The sequence below is a fragment of the Bidens hawaiensis genome, unplaced genomic scaffold, assembly GCF_021521415.1.
Source record: "Bidens hawaiensis isolate Kalapana, Puna unplaced genomic scaffold, B.hawaiensis_p1.1 tig00034606_1, whole genome shotgun sequence".
Classification (NCBI taxonomy): domain Eukaryota; kingdom Viridiplantae; phylum Streptophyta; class Magnoliopsida; order Asterales; family Asteraceae; genus Bidens; species Bidens hawaiensis.
In genome coordinates, this window is record NW_027495980.1 from 145707 (window position 1) to 162961 (window position 17255).

The following is a 17255-nucleotide window of genomic DNA, read 5'->3' on the forward strand; positions in this document are numbered from 1 at the left end:
CAGTTAACGAAATGGATCCTGAATTATACATGGCAAACCATGTCCTTTTCTCCTATCATGGTATGATCACATTTTTAATGTTGCATGCTTTTTTTTTCTGCACCCTAGCTTTGGCTGCTAATTAATAATATTATGTTCTTTTGTTTCAGAAAATGGAGGGTCGACGGCGGATGATTTTGGTGGCATAGGTAAGTAACACTCTAACAGCAAAGACCTTAAAATTTTTATTATATGGATATGTTTGTGCATATGGTGTTAAAGTGTTAAACCTTTTATTTCATGAAGATACTGTTTTATTTAAATTAATTCATTCATAACAATATAATCATCCAAAAGCAAACAGAACCGTGCTTTTACGTAATATAATTCTCTGCTACCGGTGGCAGTACCCTACATGTGTTGTTACTTTTGATTTTGTATCTTACATGTTCGCTTTCCTTAATGTTACTTGGCGTGTGTGCTGAAATCTGTTTAGGAATCTAAGTCTAGCTTGTTAAGTTATGTTGTGAATTTGTTTCGGATCGTTCTTTTTTTTTTACGCGTATAGGCTATTTAACGCCTCTTTAATATCTTAATTGCATGCCATACTTATTGTAACCAACTTTATGATCAAATACTTAAAATGACAGTGGTTTCAACTTTCAAATGTATCAAATAGACAAATAGTAAGATCTTTGGTATACGAGCGCGTTGATTAAGATCAAAAATCGGATCTGTAAATTTCCACATTGGTCATTGTTTTCAATTTGGTATATTCGCGTATGCGAAAATTAGTAATTAAAAAGTTTTCATTTGGATTACATGAGTTGCATAAAGTTTTTATTCTGTTTAGGCATTTCATCTGAATCTAACTTTGTGTTTCGTTGAAAAGCAGTGGTGAGAGACAGTCAAGAGAAGGTTGGGTTTGATATGCAAAACTCGCGATTATTTGTTGAAGATAAAGACGATGGCATGCTTAGAAAGATTGATGCAGCACAAACCAGGGTCCAGAAGTTAAAAGCTCAACTTGGTGTGGTTATCTCCAAGAATGTAGACCCGTTTGAAGCGCAGATTATCACTCAGTTTGGTTTTCATATCCCTCAAAGCACAGAAGCCGGCCTCCCTTCACAAGTCGCAGATAATTCTTATGGAAATGCAAAGTCTTCCTGATCAACTGGAGGACTAAGCATCTGTTGTTTTTGTAAGATTACCCGTTACATTGCGGGAGATAAGTTGATGCATCTGGATAAATGCTAGCATACAGATTGTGTTTTACTTGATTGATGAAAAATGTGTTATTGAGACATCAAAGATGATCAGGGTGGATTTAACTAGCTTTCTTGTTATCTTAATGCAATGTTGTGAAACATATGATTTTTTTTTTTGTCAAAAGAAAGAACAAAGCTGGTACGGGTACTGGTAAGATAACACATAATAATATATTATGTGTAACCTTTATAAAATAATAATAACAGAAAGATAAGGTACTACTGCTAATGAATGTATTTATGAATTATGAAGGAACATTATTGATTTTTATTCTTGTTCCTGGATGAGTACTAGGTTGGGTTGTTGGTGTTAGTTTAATATTAATAACATTTTGTGTCTCTAGGAATATGAAAATAGCAGATGTGCTTGCTTGCACGGCATTCCAATTTCCATGAGTGATTTATAAGTCAATGAGTCATATTTATATTACATAAATCAATTAATTAATCAAATTTCTATATACTTTGGCTTAGGGCTGTTCATGAGTCGAGCCCGAGTCGAGCCAAGGTGGTTTCGAGCTCGGGCTCGAAATTAAAGCAGACAACTCAACTAAGGCTGTAGTTCGATTTTAAAGTTAAACGAGATTAAGATCAAGCCAACGAGCCAAGCCATGATCGAGCCGAGCCTAGGTCAATTTTGGCTCGATAACAAAAATGAGCCAACTCAGCTCTGGATGTTTCAAATAAAGTTTTTTTAGTTAGTTTTATTTGAGCTTTTATCGAGCGAGCCACGAGCCCGAGCTTCGAGCTTCGAGCCTCGAGCTACAGTTTGGCTCTTCGCTTCTTTATAAAGTCAATTTTTTCGGGTTTGATATACTTTTATACAGTCGTGACTTATGCGTTGTGTATCCACTTTTACTCATTAAAATTCTCAACATTTTAGAAAATCATACATGTAACTAATTCATGTGTCAACATACACTCACTGTTTATAAAGTTTTACTATTTAAAGTATGAGAGCTATATATGTATTTTTTAATAAATAAAAACAAAAGAATATACCTGCCTTTTGTAGTTTTGTTTGGAAATAAATAACAAACAAACAAAAAAAAAGAAAGAAAGAAATAAAATGAAAAAGGTATGTATTAAATTAAGGTTATGGATGGCTGCAAATAAATCAATTATATGGACCACACCAGCAGCAACCGAGAAAACTACTTTACAGGAACAGATGTCCACCTACTTTTATTTTTATAAATAAATATAAAAAGAGGCAAGAATTTCAAACAGAAGCCCAGTCTCCACTAGACGTCTGTTTATGTCATGGACCCCATGTTGACACTGTTGATGATATAAATAATAATAATAATAATGTAATGAATGTAAAAGTGTACAACACTAATTGCACCTCCTTAAATACTTTTAAGTCTGGGTGCTGCTGGTGGCCTCCCAAAAAGAAAAAAAGATAAAATAATTATTTTAGTCTTTCTTTCTTTCTTTCTCTTCTCTTATCTTCCAGACTTCAAACACAGATTGTTGATTTTCTTGTTCTTTCATCCATAAGGTAACCTTAACCTTACTTTCTGTATTCTCAGTTTATTATTATTATGATTATGATTTTGCTTATTTTACCTAAAAAACCTTAGATATTGTAAGATGTAAATAATATGTTGTACATGAATGATTTTCAAGTATGTTTGCAAAGATCCATGCTTATATGTTATATCTTTCTACCCAACTCATATATAGCATCATATTCTAGAACTAATTTTGCTTTACTTACAAAATTGGGAATCTGAAGTTGATAACCAACCTTAATTTAAATACAAGCAAGTAGTTACAAAATAAACCTACCAGAAACTGAACAATTTAAACAGAAGTAAGCAGTAGGCTGCTTCGTAAATAAATTATAGCCCAAGATTTTGTTGCTGAGAGAGGTCACATATTTAATTAAAAATTGTTTTACTTTTCTTTGTAATTATTACTTTTTGTGCGTGTTGATATGATCGCGGTGGCTTTACAGGGTAGGAAAGTAATGCTGGGAACATGGGAAAGAAAGCCACTTGGATTTTGGCAATTAAGAGACTTGTTGCCTGCAACTCCAATGTAAGTAGCCTTTTTAGTTACTCAAATGGTGATGATACATACTCTCTTCTTCTCAAATTAGTTAATTAATTAATTAATATATTGTAGCATTCTTGTTTTGTGTTTACTGATTAGTTACTAAAGCGTTACATTGTGTTGCAGGAAGGTCACAAGAAAAGTCGGAAGGGCCGAGGAAGGTTGAAACGTGGATCATTCTTTCCCTTTTTCCGAGGGCCTAGCAGTATTGAACAGATCTTGGAGGAAATTGACCAACATAATGTATATGCTCCTACTACACAATCACAATCACAATCACAATCACAATCACAATCACAATCACCACCACAACCACAAGCACCACCGCCACCGCCACCGCCACAACCACTACCGCCGCCGCCTACACCACCACCAGCACAAACACAAACAGAATCAAAATCACAGTCGCAATCACCACCACAACAACCACCACCACAACCACAGTCACAACCACAACCACCAAAACAGCAAGCTCAAGCTCAAGCTCAACCTTCTTCTTCATCATCTAGAAGGCATGTATCTCCTCCTCCTCCACCACCAAAGAGGCTTACTTCACCTCCAAGAATCGCTTCTCCTCCTAACGTGAATCACACACCGGAACCAACGTTGCAGCAACACCACCTTTCAGCTACCAGGATTCAGGCCGTCTATAGAGGCTATACGGTAAGCATTAATTTATACAGCCTATCCATCCATTAGTCTAAAGCTCAACTGCAATGAAGAATCACCATTCTCCTTGGAAGTAGTTGCCTTGCAGCTTCAAAACTGATATCAACATTGTTACGGACACCAAGTTAGAAGCTGAAAGTTTTTACCTTTTTGCTTGGTAAAGCATTAAAATGATGGTTGTATGTACAGGCAAGGAAGAACACACGGAATTTGACAGGCCTTGGTAGGCTTCAAAAGGTTGTAACAAGTATAAGCTTGAAGCGACAAACAGTCAATGCCATGAAGCAGATGCAGCTGTTGATCAGAGTCCAAACACAAATTCAGTCACGAAGAGTCCAAATGCTAGAGAACCAAGCACTCAAACCGCAACCTGACAACAACAATTCTCAAAAACAAGTACTTGGCCTTTCATTCTAAAATACACACTCTTCTGTTTATAATATAGTTTGAATGATGAATTTGTTGGCTTGGATATGATGTAGTCAGAGGAGCACTGGGACGATAGCTTGGTTACAAAAGAGGAAAGAGAAGCACGGATGCAGAGAAAAGCGGACGCGTTGATTAAGAGAGATAGAGCCATGGCATATGCATATTCTCACCAGGTATTATTACGTCAACGCCTACTTTAAAAATCCAACTCTATTTCTGATTCTAACATACTTTTCTTTAGTTATCGAAAGGCACACCGACAGCAACTCATAATCTCCCCTGGTGGTGGAAGTGGTTACAACATCAACTACCTTACCATGCAACCGCTACTCTAAAGAATCATCAGTTTGCAGCCACACCTTCCAGGTCAACACACAAGCAGCTTGACAGACCTACTACACCAATGTCCTCAAGTTCCACAAACCGATTTACAAAACCACGAAAAGCAGCTTCTCTTTACTCAATGAAGGATGACAATAGCTTACGAAGCTGCCCACCGTTTTCAGTTCCTCACTACATGAGTCCTACTGCATCCACAAGAGCTAAAGCAAGACCAACAAGCAATCCTAAGGAGCGGTGTGGGACACCAACCACTCCTGGTAGTTGTAGTGACACGTCTAAAAGGAGGCTTTCGTTTCCTTTTACACCAAACAGCGCCCGTTCTGTAGGGGATTTCAGCATGGATTCTTCACTTGGGAGGAAACCTTTTAACAGATTTGTGTGATTTTTTTGTTATGGTTTGGGTTTTTTTTATTTTTTTTATTTTGCTGATTGTGTTATTTTAACAGGGTGTATGGTGTTGTTACTATATATGTGGATGTATTGATTGATTAGGGAGAGTACTAATGTGTGTTAATAAAAAAATAATAATTTTTTGTGTGATGGTGGGTAGACGTGCACAAAAAAACCGGTTCCGGAACCTAACTGGTGGAACCGAACCGGAACCGGTTCCAGTTCCAACCCGGTTGGAACAATACCTTGTTTCGGTATTTTTGTACCCGAAAATCGTACCCGGTTCTCCTATTTGTATGTCAGTACCAGTTCCAACCCGGTTCCTACCCGGTTCTTAATTGGAACCGGTTCGGTTCGTACCCGGAAAAACCGGTTCCGACGGGTTTTTTTTGATGGGTCAAACAAAAGTCAAACTAGCCGTTGGAACCGTTTCCAACGGTAATATAGCCGTTGGAACCGGTTTTTTAGACACCAATTAGCCGTTGGAACCGGTTCCAACGGTAATATAGCCGTTGGAGCCGGTTTTTGAGACAATAGATCCGTTGGAACCGGTTCCAACGGTAATATAACCGTTGGAACCGGTTTTTGATGCCCAAACCTATATATAACTTGTTTCCATTAAAAACTAACTATTACAAACCTATATATAACTTGTTTCCTATATTTAAAAACTAACTATTACAAACATTATTAAAACACTAACAATACTAAACATAACAACTAAAACATAAAAAACAAAGTCCGTCGTTTTAATCCGGGAATACTTATTTTTGGGTTGTAGAGCCGGACGACTCTCCCACTTCCGTTTTTTTAGCTTCCAATCTTCTTTTCTCTCGACAATACTTATTCGTATATTTTCGTAATGTCGAGTTGGACCCTGCTTTAAGAAACTTCGAGCAATATTTGCAACGTGCCAACTCATGTGAGTCGGTCATGAGACACAAATCGTAATGAACCCAAACATTGGGGCATCTTGTTGTTTCGATCACCATAACAACGTCATCATTGGTTGCCATTTGTTGTCGGTTTAAGGTTAATTGTGGTTTGGAGTGTGTTTTATAGTTTTGGAAGTGGTTTAACAAGTAAACAAACAAACCTTGCTATTTATAGTAAGAAAATAACCTATTTATAGTTAAAAAAACCGGTTCCAACAGTCAAAAATGGCTATATAGCCGTTGGAACCGGTTCCTAACGGCTCTAATATTTAAATTTCAAAAAAAACCGGTGAAACCGGTTTTTACGTAAAAACCGGTTTTTACGTAAAAACCGGTTCCGGTTCATACCCTACCCGGTTCTTAAAAGTTCGCATATCTGGGCATCAGTTCGGGTCGGGAACCGAACCGGTTCTTGATTGGAACCGGTGCCATTTTACAACCCGGTGTGAAAAAACCGGTTTGGAACCGGTTCGGGTTTTCCATTTGAACCCGATTTGTGCACCTCTAATGGTGGGTAGAAATTCACAGCCAATAAATTGATTAATGTATGTTTATTAAGATTTGGAGTGTTACTATAATTATTAATACTTATTCAACATTGTTGAATGCACAAAATCACAATACAAAGCAGAGATCAAAGTTGATGTAAAATGCTGTTTACAGAACATAGTCCAACGAATAACATACCTAGAGACAATTACCTTTTAGCTATGAAATTTTGTTGTTTTGTAAAAAAAGAAAATTAAACATAATAAACCTAGACAGACATTGAATCAAACATCATGATTGAAAATTTGCTGTTAAAAATCCAATACAGGAGAGAAGTCATTCATGCCTGAGTATAAACAATGACTGAAAACAATAGGAAGGAATGTGTATTTTACTATCTACGCCTCGACCCGCACTTGTTTAGGGACAGGGACAGGATTAGTGACAGGGACATCAACAGTCTGATACACACTGAAAGGGTTTGTTGTGAGGATTCTTACCCCGGATTCTTGGCTGATCTCTAGAACCTCAGGCAACCCATTTATGCACCCATTGGACATACCCACATCAATCCTCAGCGCCTTGTTATCGCACACACCGTTTATCCCACGCTCTTGAATAGTATGTCCCATGATCATCCTTCTAGCCCCTGGAATCGTCGAAAGCACGTGTTCAAGCGTGCTACAATCACAATCTTTAATCAATTCGTTGGAATATATCCTCAACCAAACAAGAGAATTCCTCCCCCTTACCAAGCTCGACGTCACCCTCTCTTTCAACCCGCTAATCCAATCCCGAACCTCTTGGTTAATCCGTTCCAACCCGTAAACAACATGAATCGGCAAGATCCCCCCATGAACAAACACAGACTCACCCACCACTACTACAGTCAGATTCTTTGATAAAAACCTACTTGCTATCGGACCCTTGGGCCTCAATGCAGCGATCCGAGACCTAAAACCTGCCACGTGTTCCCGTTTAACACCATGAAAACTCAAAGGAATCCCATCATACAAATCCTTGGGCTTTTCCAACCCATCACACAAACTCTTGATGCTGTTACCAACGCAGAACCAATAAGCCCATTTCTTGAACTCCTCAAGACCCGATGGAGTCACGTACCTGAAATCGCCATCCACGTTCATAATTTCGTGATTGCCGTTCATGGTGATCACATTGCCACCAGACTTGACGGCCTGTAGTAGAAACTCTTAGGTGTGTGTATATAATGGTCTAATTCTAGGGGTTTGGTTTGGTTCAGTTATTAGACTAAACCGAAACCAAAGTCATCGGTTAATCTATTTTATTAACCAATCAGTTTTTGGTTAATCCGTTTGGTTTATTCGGTTAGTTTGGCAGGTTTCGGTTCGGTTAATAACCAAAACCAAAACTTGGGCTAAAACTTTAGCTTAGAACTACATATAATGACAGTATAAATATATATATATATATATATAGGGTTAGTATCAATTAGGAACCCTTGATTTCATTAAGAACTCTAAGAACTACTCTTAACCGATTAGATTTTTTAATTCATTTTTGGACTTTTTTTAATAAGGGTTAGTATGGTCTTTTGCACTTTTATCCAGTCAAATATTCCTATTTTTACTCCCACTAACGCAGGGAAGTTTTATTAAACCTACTATCAGATTAACAGTTACTCATAAGATCCATTGTTTGGAAAGTTCATCATTCATCAGTACTTTCAGTAGTTCAATACAATCGAATTAATGTACATAATTTGTACGTGTGTAAAACTTTAATAAACTACCCACAAAAGATGCTATATGTAAATTTACACATATTTGAATTGTTTAAATAATGTCAGATCGAATATTTAATATGGGTTAGGCTAAATGTACCCCCTGGTTGCTTGTCATACCCCCCATTGGAAAACCAACTTTTATATTAACCTTTGAAATCATATAATTACCAAATTTGCACAAAAGTAAGAATTTAATATTATTTTTTTTACAAGTTGCGTTTTCTTTTTATGATTTCGGTTTTAGGGTTCGGTTTCGGGTTTCGGTTTTAGGGTTTAGGGTTCGGTTTCGGGTTTAGGGTTTCGGTTTTAGGGTTTAGGGTTCGGTTTCGGGTTTAGGGATTAGGGTTCGGTTTCGGGTTTAGGGTGGTTCGGTATGGGTTTAGGGTTTCGGGTTTTTGGTTTATTTTGTAAAAGATAAAGTGGTAAAATAAGGATATTATAAATACATATACTATTAAAATTAAAAAAAGATATTATTAATATTTATAAAAAAAATAAATTAATAGTAATACTTGATAGTTTTTAATTTGATATATGTAGTGGAGGTTATCAAATGAAAGTAATGTTGCAGGGACTAATATGTATATAAATAATGTTAAGAGCTAATTGTAATTTATGTAATAAGTTCAGGGGGGGAGTACATTTAGTAAAAATGGGGTAAGAGGGGATAACCCTTTAATATTTGCTTATATGTAAATAAATTTTAAAATAATGTCATTGAATTTTAATATTTACTTATATGTAAATTTATGCACAGTCCTTTTCTTATATGTAAATTTATATGAAAATTTATGTCATATTTATATCTAAATGTATGCAGACAATCCTTTTACACTACATCATCACCAATATGTAAATTAACTGGAATATGTTAATTCTACTGTATGTAAAATTATCATCACCAAAATGTAAATTCTTTTCCCAGATTCAAACTACCAAAACATTATACCTTACAAACTTATAAACATTGAAAAAAAACGAAATCAATATAATATATACGATGAGCAATTAGTATAAGTAGGAATATTGGGATAAATCTTCGTCTTAGATTGAAACGAATTTACATAATAATCGCTGATAAACGAGGTATGCTACTATGATGAACGAGCGTTTTGGGAAGAAAATATGAATCCAGAATTATATGGAGGTTAAAGAGATAATTTAGGATGATAAATCAATGTGTATTATATTTGTTTTTATTTTAAATAAAATACTATGACGATTTTACCCTTAATAGATTAAAAAGAACGTTTCATGTTGTTTTAAATTACAATTTTGCCACAACTCTTAACAACCATAGATTATTTCAAAGGCTATAATTAGTTCTTAGAGTTCTTAATGAAAATTGAGTTCTCAAAGGAAACTAACCCTATATATATATATATGAAAGTTGTGATAGTGGAGGTATAAAACATGAAATACATTGAAGGCATAAAAACTAAATATATATTATAATATGTATGCTTGTAAATGAACCGAACATTCAGCGGGAAGTTCATTTATATCCGTTTACTTAATAAACGAAAGAACATGAACCAAAAATTTGTGTTTTGTTTAATTAAACAAATGAACATGAACACATGCTTCGTTTGCTAGTTTAGCCATTATTAGAAAATAATTAAATATTATCAAGATGAGTGATCTACTTACTAGTTTTATATTTGTTCATTTATGTTTTTTTAGAATAAGCACGAACATGTTCATTTAAACGAACGAACACAAACACGAAACACACGCTTGTTCATACCTAATTGTATTAATATTAACAATTATTATAATTAGGGTTTAACATTATGTAGAATAAAATAATACCTGTCGTTTGAGTTTCTCGAGGAAGTAAAGGATTTTGAGTTCCTGGCCGCCGCGGTCAAGGACGTCGCCAACCTGGACGAGGGTGGAGGAGCCGCCGGACCAGGAATCGTTATCGTCGATGAGTCCGGCGAGACGGAGGGACTGTTTGGATTTGAGAAGGTCTCCGTGGAGGTCACCGATTGCAATGAGGCGGTTAGGGTTTGTGTGGAAAGCCTGGGGGTCCGGTGAAGGGTCCGGAGGAGGCAAGAACATCCCGTCCGTGACGCAGAAATCAACGAAGGCGTCGACGAAAGAGGAGAGGAGGTTTGGTAGGTTACGGCAGCTTGCAGTGGTAGTAATAGTAGTAGTATCCGCCATTATTATTCTCTCTCTCTCTCTCTCTCTTGTGGAAAAGAAACGATGCGTTTGTTTATATTATAAAAACACAATGCCAAACAAAACACTGTCTTGTATGTTTGGAAGATTGGATTTAAATATAATCTCAATTAAGTGTTTTATATTGATTTGGAAACTACTTATTCACTAATTGGGTTTTTTTTTTCAAAAAAGCTATTATGAAAATTTAGGATCTGTGTTCTTTTGAAAATAGCTTTTTTTTAACTCTTTTAGAACTTTTTTTCTTTTCTCTTTTAGAAAGATAAAGTCAGGCCTTTCAAAAAAAAAGATAAAGTTAGAGAGATTTTTGTGCTTGTCAAACACTTCTTTAACTTATTAGCTTATTAAAAAGTCAGTAATATATCAATAAGTTGTTTTCAAAATTAAAAATCAACCCAAACATGTTTTTAACGGTTTTAATTGTTGACAATTCGTTTTTTAACATATTTGTTTCCAACGAGTCCCAACTAACAGAAGCTTAACTTTTTTAGTCACCGGAAAACTCTTTTTTGAGAAGAAAAACCAACATTTTCGTCTCAACCCACTTTGTCACCTAAGATAAGTTATTTAGGAGCGTTTTTCCAGTAAAAGACTCAATTATTGAGATTATCAAAACCCTAGAACCACTATCGGAGTTAGTGGTACTAGAAGAAGAGGGTCACAGTAGCTCTGTGATGGTGAGGGGTGGCAGTTTGAGGCAAATTCGGCGAGCACCCAACCACTTAGATGGTGAACTAGGGCTCCGACGATAGGGACGTACGAAAGACTGTTGTTGGTCTAATCCGTTGAGAATCAGGCAAATTCCTAACACGCACAAGGTTTCCATTGACAGTGGTGGTTATGTAGGTGGATATTAGCGGTGGTGTTCAGGTGGTAGTAGGTCAACAATGGTGCTTAGGTTGAGTTTTTCAACCAAAAATGTTTTTTCCAGCAACCAGAGACTAACGCAGTCAAACTTCCGTTAGTTGTAACTCGTTGGAAACAAATATGTTAAAATATGAGACCGTCAGTTGCCAACAATCCATTGTTAAGATTATTTAAATTATATGTTCTCCTATTTTATACCCTAATCACCTAACCACTACTCAGGTTACATGTGTTAAATAAAAAAATATTAAAGTATATCAAATTAAATATTTAATTGTTAGTTATAAAGATGTAGATTTTAAATAGTGAGTACCAAGTAATGGGCCTGTCATTTTTAAAAACTATATTTTTTTAATAATATCTAATCACTTAATGTTTTTTAAAAGTTAAAATTCCCAATGTAACTCTTTTTAAGATAGAGAAAATGAAAATGGACCTAAATTTTGAAAATTTCATAAGGCTATGCGTAGTGCAGGGGCTACAAATTTGGGCGTTTTGCGCCGTGTGACGCCCAGTCAGCAAGGGGTGAAAATTTGTTTTTGGGGTGTAATGGTGTAGGGGCTACAATAGTTATATAATATATATATATATATATATATATATGTATGTATATATATATAACACACATTAGAATATAATAATAATAAAAAAGAAAGGAAGCAGGCGATAAACTGTTGTAGCCCCGCCCCTTTTCGCCCCTCTTCTCGCCCAGGGGGGCGGTGTTGTCGCCCAATATTGCCCTTTTTCGCCCCTTTTTATCGCCCAGTACGTATGGCCTAAATGTCCTAGATAATTAGACGGGGGCGGCATCTTGGGAAAAGATCTGACGGGATTTGTAGACGAATTAAAATCTGCCACGTGTCTGTTTATGAAAATTCGGTCGATTGTTTTCCCATGGCTTCTTCCGCCCCGTCCATATTCCAATAATCATCACCATCAACCTCATATCCTTCTTCCTCATCCTCATCATCATATTCAACTTCATCTTCATAATCATCAACATCTTCACTAACATTTCGATGGCGCCAGAGGGGTGGTGGACGGCGGTGGAGCGGTGAATGTGGGTGGCGACGACGGTGATGTCGCCGGAGTTGGAGTTTCCAGCGGCAACAGAGATGAAGGAGGAGGAAGAAATAAAGAAGAGAGAGCTAGAGTTTCTCATAGGAAAACCCGGGACAATGATGAAGAAGATGAAGATGAGGAGGAAGAAAAAAAGAAGATAGTGGTTGAAGCTTTGAAGGAGAGAGAAATAGTATTAGAGAAGAAAACATTTTTTTTTCTTTTTTCTCAAAATTTGAACGGGAAAGATGGGATTCAATTAAATTTAGACGTGAAAGACGAGATTCACATAAAATTCGGATTGAGCCGACGAGATTCAAATACTTATTTTCCCAAAGGGTCGTCGCCGTACAAGTTCAATGGGACATTTCTAAAATTCTCTTGTTTTTAGGTCCATTTTTGTTTTCTCTCACTAACCTTTTGGGAATTTTCTCTTTTAAAATCATTTTAAAATATAAATACGTAAAATTAAGTCATGGTATTGTAGTCACATCAATTGATTTTGTGATTTCCGCTATTTAATACGAGAGAGATGGGAAAAAAGATATTTTTGGTGTTAATTATGTCGTACTCATATGTCATCTCAGATTTTTATTTATTATATAATATAGATGCGTATACAAATACGCCGATAGTTTTGTTTGAATGTTCAAATTGATAATCTTTTTTTCAAATTGATAACCACTGTCCTCATTATTGGAATTTTTGTATATTTGTTTGTTGGTGAAATTTCCTTTTTAAGCTTTGTGGAAAAGCCATACTCTCTCCACTTAATGTGAAGTGGGGTTTGTTGAAAATAACAAGTTATACTTCCAGAACCTAGCAAGAGCAACCAAACAGTATATAAAACAAAGTTAAAAGCATCCCGGTGGATATGTGGTCCACATGTTCAAATCTAAACCACACCACTTAGACTAGAGATGGTCAAAAAACCGGTTGGGGAACCGGTTTGCCGGTTTAAACTGGAAACCGGTTTTTACGAAAACCGGTTTTTTAAAAACCGGTTTGACCGGTTTACAAACCGCCGGTTTGTATTTCGGTTACAAGTTTTAGATCCAAAACCGGTTAACGAACCGGTTAATGGAAAAACCGGTTATTTTTAAAACCGGTTATTATGAAAAAAACCGGTTATTAACCGGTTATTTTAAAAAAAAAACCGGTTAACCGGTTATTAACCGGTTCTAACCGGTTTCTAAACCGGTCCTAACCGGTTAGACCGGTTAGGGTTTTGACATACAAAAACCGGTTATTAACCGGTCCGGTTATTAACCGAACCGGTTTTTTTCCGGGCCAAAAAAAACCAGTCCGGTTAATAACCGAACCGGTTTTTTTAAAAAAACCGATTTGTGCACCTCTAACTTAGACCATTTTAACCACTTAAAGTAAAGGAGAAACTTGATTCTTGAGTAGTTGAGTTCATGAACTCATGAAGAAAGAAGAAACTGATAGAATGTAGAGCTAAATGTTGTTTATTTAACTGCACACGGTGACCCGTAGCATTCTATTTCGGTCGAGTTCGACTCTTTAAAACATCCAAAAAAAGCTTCAGCCCATAAAGATCCACCAACAAGTTACTTATAAGTTATAACCTAACATATTATAAAAAGAAAACACCACAATAATCCAAAAGTTGATACTTGGGTCACTTTTTCCGGTGTCTAATATACTGATTCCATCTATTACATCCACAGAAATAGATTATACAAGGAAAGTCCAAAATTATAGATGCAAATAATTTATTTGAAAGTCTAAAAGAACACAGACTATGCTTTATTGTGAAAACATAATTCATAAATCATGATTGATGAAATCTAAACATAATCAAGCACACGGACTAGTCTAGGAAACTTGCATTGCCTCAACCTCTTCCCTGATTGACTGGAAAAGAATCGTGGATAGGTATCGCTCACCAAAGCTAGGAAACACAACCTGCCAATAAACAAACCACCATTAACACGCTATACACATTTTCTACCCGATACATGCATAATACACACACACATATTGTGCCTAAAGCAGTGATGCGTACCGCAATGAGTTTTCCTGCATTCTCAGGTCTCTTTCCAACCTTGATAGCAGCAGCAGCAGCCGCTCCAGACGAGATGCCCACCTAAAAAATGAACAAAAATAAAACATGTCAATCATGTGCACAACATCCGAGTACAACATGCAAACAAAAAGCCACCCCCTCCCTACCAACAAGCCTTCTTGGAGTGCCAGTTGCTTTGCAGTCTCAACAGCTTCATCACTCGAAATCTGCAAGTAAATAACATGTCAGAAATGCCAAAACAATAAAGTATTCAATCTGGACCAAATATATAAGATTAATGAGTAAGAGTGACCTCTATGACTTCATCGATCACGTCCTGATGCAAGTTCCCTGGTATAAAACCTGCCCCAATCCCTTGAATTTTGTGAGGGCCTGCACTTTTCACATAATATCTCTAGAAAAAGAAAACACAACTTAAAAAAACAAACTCTAATAGTCTTTAGGAACCTCACCCGGCTTTCCACCAGACAATATATTGCTCTCAGTAGGTTCCACACCAATAACCTGTTCAACAGTACGTATAAAACTTAACCGAAAAGCTTACGAAATTTTATTGGAGTGTGAAGGACGCTACCAACCTTAATATCAGGATTTTGATTCTTGAGAAATCGGCCAACCCCCGAAATAGTTCCACCAGTTCCAATTCCCGCAACAAATATATCAACTTTTCCATTTGTATCTTCCCAGATCTCTGGCCCAGTTGTCTCAAAATGAATCTGCAAAAAAACGACAAACGTAAGTCCTAAACGAAAAACAGCTTATTAGGGCAAAAACTCGACATCTACGAACCCTTACCTTTGGGTTGGCGGGATTATCAAACTGTTGAAGCATGTAAGCATTGGGCGTGCTGTTAACAATTTCTTCAGCTTTCTGAACTGCTCCTTTCATGCCCTTTGAAGAGTCTGTTAGAACAAGATCGGCTCCAAATGCTTTTAGGAGAACCCTTCTCTCAAGACTCATCGATGCAGGCATCGTCAATATCAGCTTATACCCTTTTGAAGCAGCTATAAACGCAAGACCAATACCGGTGTTCCCACTTGTAGGCTCAACCAATACACTCTGCAGCCCAATGTAAGCAAATTAAATCATAGACATATCCAAAACACCCTTCATAACACAGGGTGCATTTTTTTCATATACAATTGATAATACATGATTAATACTTAATTCAACGTGTGACATAAATATGCATGATGGTAAAGAAATGTTTTTTTACCTTCCCTGGTGTTATAAGTCCTTTCTCTTCAGCATCATTTATCATACTGTTTCCGATCCTGAATCCAGAAAAAGGTGATCACCAATATTACTATTTGTAAATACAAGTAAACGCTTGAAGAGAAGAGAAAATGAGTCGACAAAAAAATCATGACTTTTTATTAACCAAAAAGTCTGTCTCAAAGAAGGCACATAACCAATATCAGATTGTAAGGATTCTTTATTCTAAAGCGTGTCACAAGAATATTAACTTCATTACTTAGCAGAATACCATAATGTTGAGCAATAAAAAAAATCTAGACTATGATTTGATGAAGAGGGTGTTTGGGATTCCTTATTTTACCTCGTTATAACTTTTTCCACAAGTTACAACTTTGTAACTTATCAACTTATCCCCTCACAATAACACACAATACCAAACACCTTTTAACTTTTTCAAAAGTTAATAAGCCATAAGTTGCTTAAAATAAGTAATCCCAGTTCCCAAACACCCTCTAAGATAATGCGTGGCCTCGAGATTCAACTTTCATAAAGATGTCTAAACACATAACAGTTTGTTATTTGTCACCTGTCTTTGACACTACAGCATGGCTCCATAATCTCAAGCTTGGCGGCGATATTAGCAACCGAGCCCTTTGCAATGTCATTCAAGTAGACCATTGGAGTCTTCCCTATCAACTGCATTACCATAACAAGAATAAACAATAGAGGTTAAGTATTATTTATGATAGAAGAATTTGTGTATTGTAAGTTGTAACCCTCAAATAATCCCAACAAAAGACTAAATTTTGATTATTAATAAAATAAAGTCAACGTATGCTAGAGTATTTATTATTAATCATATTATCCACTCCTAAACAATTTAACCCTAATCTGAATGAATTAAGCCCCATTTCGATATCCATCAATCAAACAGCCAATTAATTGATGGATAGAGAAGGTAAGGGTGAGGTAATAAAAGACCTGAGTGACATCATCGGCGATGTTAAGAGCATCGAGTTGAGGCGTCACGGAAACCGCTTTACACACGATTGAAGTGGCTGCGGAGGATTTGTTGAAACGGAGGGAAAAGCGAGGAGTGGCTTGGACAGTGTGAAAGGTGGGTTTGTATAGAGGTTGCAGCAACATGTGGTTGCGGAGCAACGAAGAAGAAGCCATTGAATTCAAATATGAAGATGAGACTCAGGCAGCTTGCTTTTATCCTCTTTTAGGTTGGTTGTTTCAATGCTTGACTTACTGATACCATTTCTTTTTTCTTTTTTTTTTTTAATTTTATTTATTATACGATGATTTTTGGTGCCACTTGCCCCACTTCTATTGGCTATACTATAAGCTGACGTTCCAATCTTTTAACATATTTGTTTTCAACGAGCTGCTACTAACGAAAGCTTAACTCCGTTAGTTTCCGGTCTCCGGATAAACGCCTTTGCCAGAAAACATAAACGCCGGAAAACTCAACCGAAACACCATCACCGTCGTTGAAAACCTTCTGGGGCTTGCTTGATTCTCAACCAATCAGTCCAACGAGTAGTCGTCCCCGTCATTGGAGG

The 17255-nt window shown here is 36.4% G+C and overlaps 3 protein-coding genes across 4 annotated transcripts; 1 reads left to right on the forward strand and 2 right to left on the reverse strand.

Annotated features, from left to right (window-relative positions):
* The first annotated feature begins 3114 nt into the window (after window positions 1–3114).
* Window positions 3115–5239, forward strand: LOC143586302 (protein IQ-DOMAIN 13-like). The gene is made up of 5 exons (XM_077067868.1): window positions 3115–3293; window positions 3435–3971; window positions 4167–4373; window positions 4460–4579; window positions 4648–5239. The coding sequence occupies exons 1-5, from the start codon at window positions 3234–3236 to the stop codon at window positions 5128–5130; spliced, it is 1407 nt and encodes a 468-aa protein (XP_076923983.1). The 5' UTR covers window positions 3115–3233; the 3' UTR covers window positions 5131–5239.
* A 1422-nt stretch (window positions 5240–6661) lies between these two features.
* LOC143586310 (shewanella-like protein phosphatase 2) lies at window positions 6662–10496 on the reverse strand. The gene is made up of 2 exons (XM_077067875.1): window positions 10140–10496; window positions 6662–7758 (listed from the first exon to the last, which is right to left on the reverse strand). Exons 1-2 carry the CDS (start codon window positions 10494–10496, stop codon window positions 6961–6963), a joined length of 1155 nt encoding a protein of 384 aa, XP_076923990.1. The 3' UTR covers window positions 6662–6960.
* Window positions 10497–14059: 3563 nt separating this feature from the next.
* On the reverse strand, window positions 14060–16878 carry LOC143586303 (cysteine synthase-like). 2 transcript variants are annotated; one of them, XM_077067870.1, is made up of 10 exons: window positions 16669–16878; window positions 16274–16383; window positions 15707–15764; window positions 15286–15549; window positions 15069–15206; window positions 14943–14994; window positions 14783–14832; window positions 14637–14696; window positions 14470–14550; window positions 14060–14369 (listed from the first exon to the last, which is right to left on the reverse strand). In XM_077067870.1, the coding sequence occupies exons 1-10, from the start codon at window positions 16861–16863 to the stop codon at window positions 14280–14282; spliced, it is 1098 nt and encodes a 365-aa protein (XP_076923985.1). In that variant the 5' UTR covers window positions 16864–16878; the 3' UTR covers window positions 14060–14279. The 2 variants fall into 2 exon arrangements, with proteins under 2 accessions (XP_076923985.1, XP_076923984.1); XM_077067869.1 differs by having other exon boundaries at window positions 14783–14862.
* Between the last annotated feature and the right edge of the window lie 377 nt (window positions 16879–17255).

Bases quoted from the DNA above. Each gene is read 5' to 3' on its own strand.
- LOC143586302 (XM_077067868.1), top strand. From the start codon at position 3,234: ATGGGAAAGAAAGCCACTTGGATTTTGGCAATTAAGAGACTTGTTGCC. The intron at 3,294-3,434 runs GTAAGTAGCCTT...ATTGTGTTGCAG, and splicing joins TTGTTGCCTGCAACTCCAAT to GAAGGTCACAAGAAAAGTCG. The intron at 3,972-4,166 runs GTAAGCATTAAT...TTGTATGTACAG, and splicing joins CCGTCTATAGAGGCTATACG to GCAAGGAAGAACACACGGAA.
- LOC143586310 (XM_077067875.1), bottom strand. From the start codon at position 10,496: ATGGCGGATACTACTACTATTACTACCACTGCAAGCTGCCGTAACCTA. The intron at 7,759-10,139 runs GTATTATTTTAT...TTTCTACTACAG, and splicing joins TCGAGAAACTCAAACGACAG to GCCGTCAAGTCTGGTGGCAA.
- LOC143586303 (XM_077067869.1), bottom strand. From the start codon at position 16,863: ATGGCTTCTTCTTCGTTGCTCCGCAACCACATGTTGCTGCAACCTCTA. The intron at 14,995-15,068 runs GTTGGTAGCGTC...ACTGTTGAACAG, and splicing joins ATCAAAATCCTGATATTAAG to GTTATTGGTGTGGAACCTAC. The intron at 14,551-14,636 runs GTAGGGAGGGGG...TTCATTTTTTAG, and splicing joins CACTCCAAGAAGGCTTGTTG to GTGGGCATCTCGTCTGGAGC.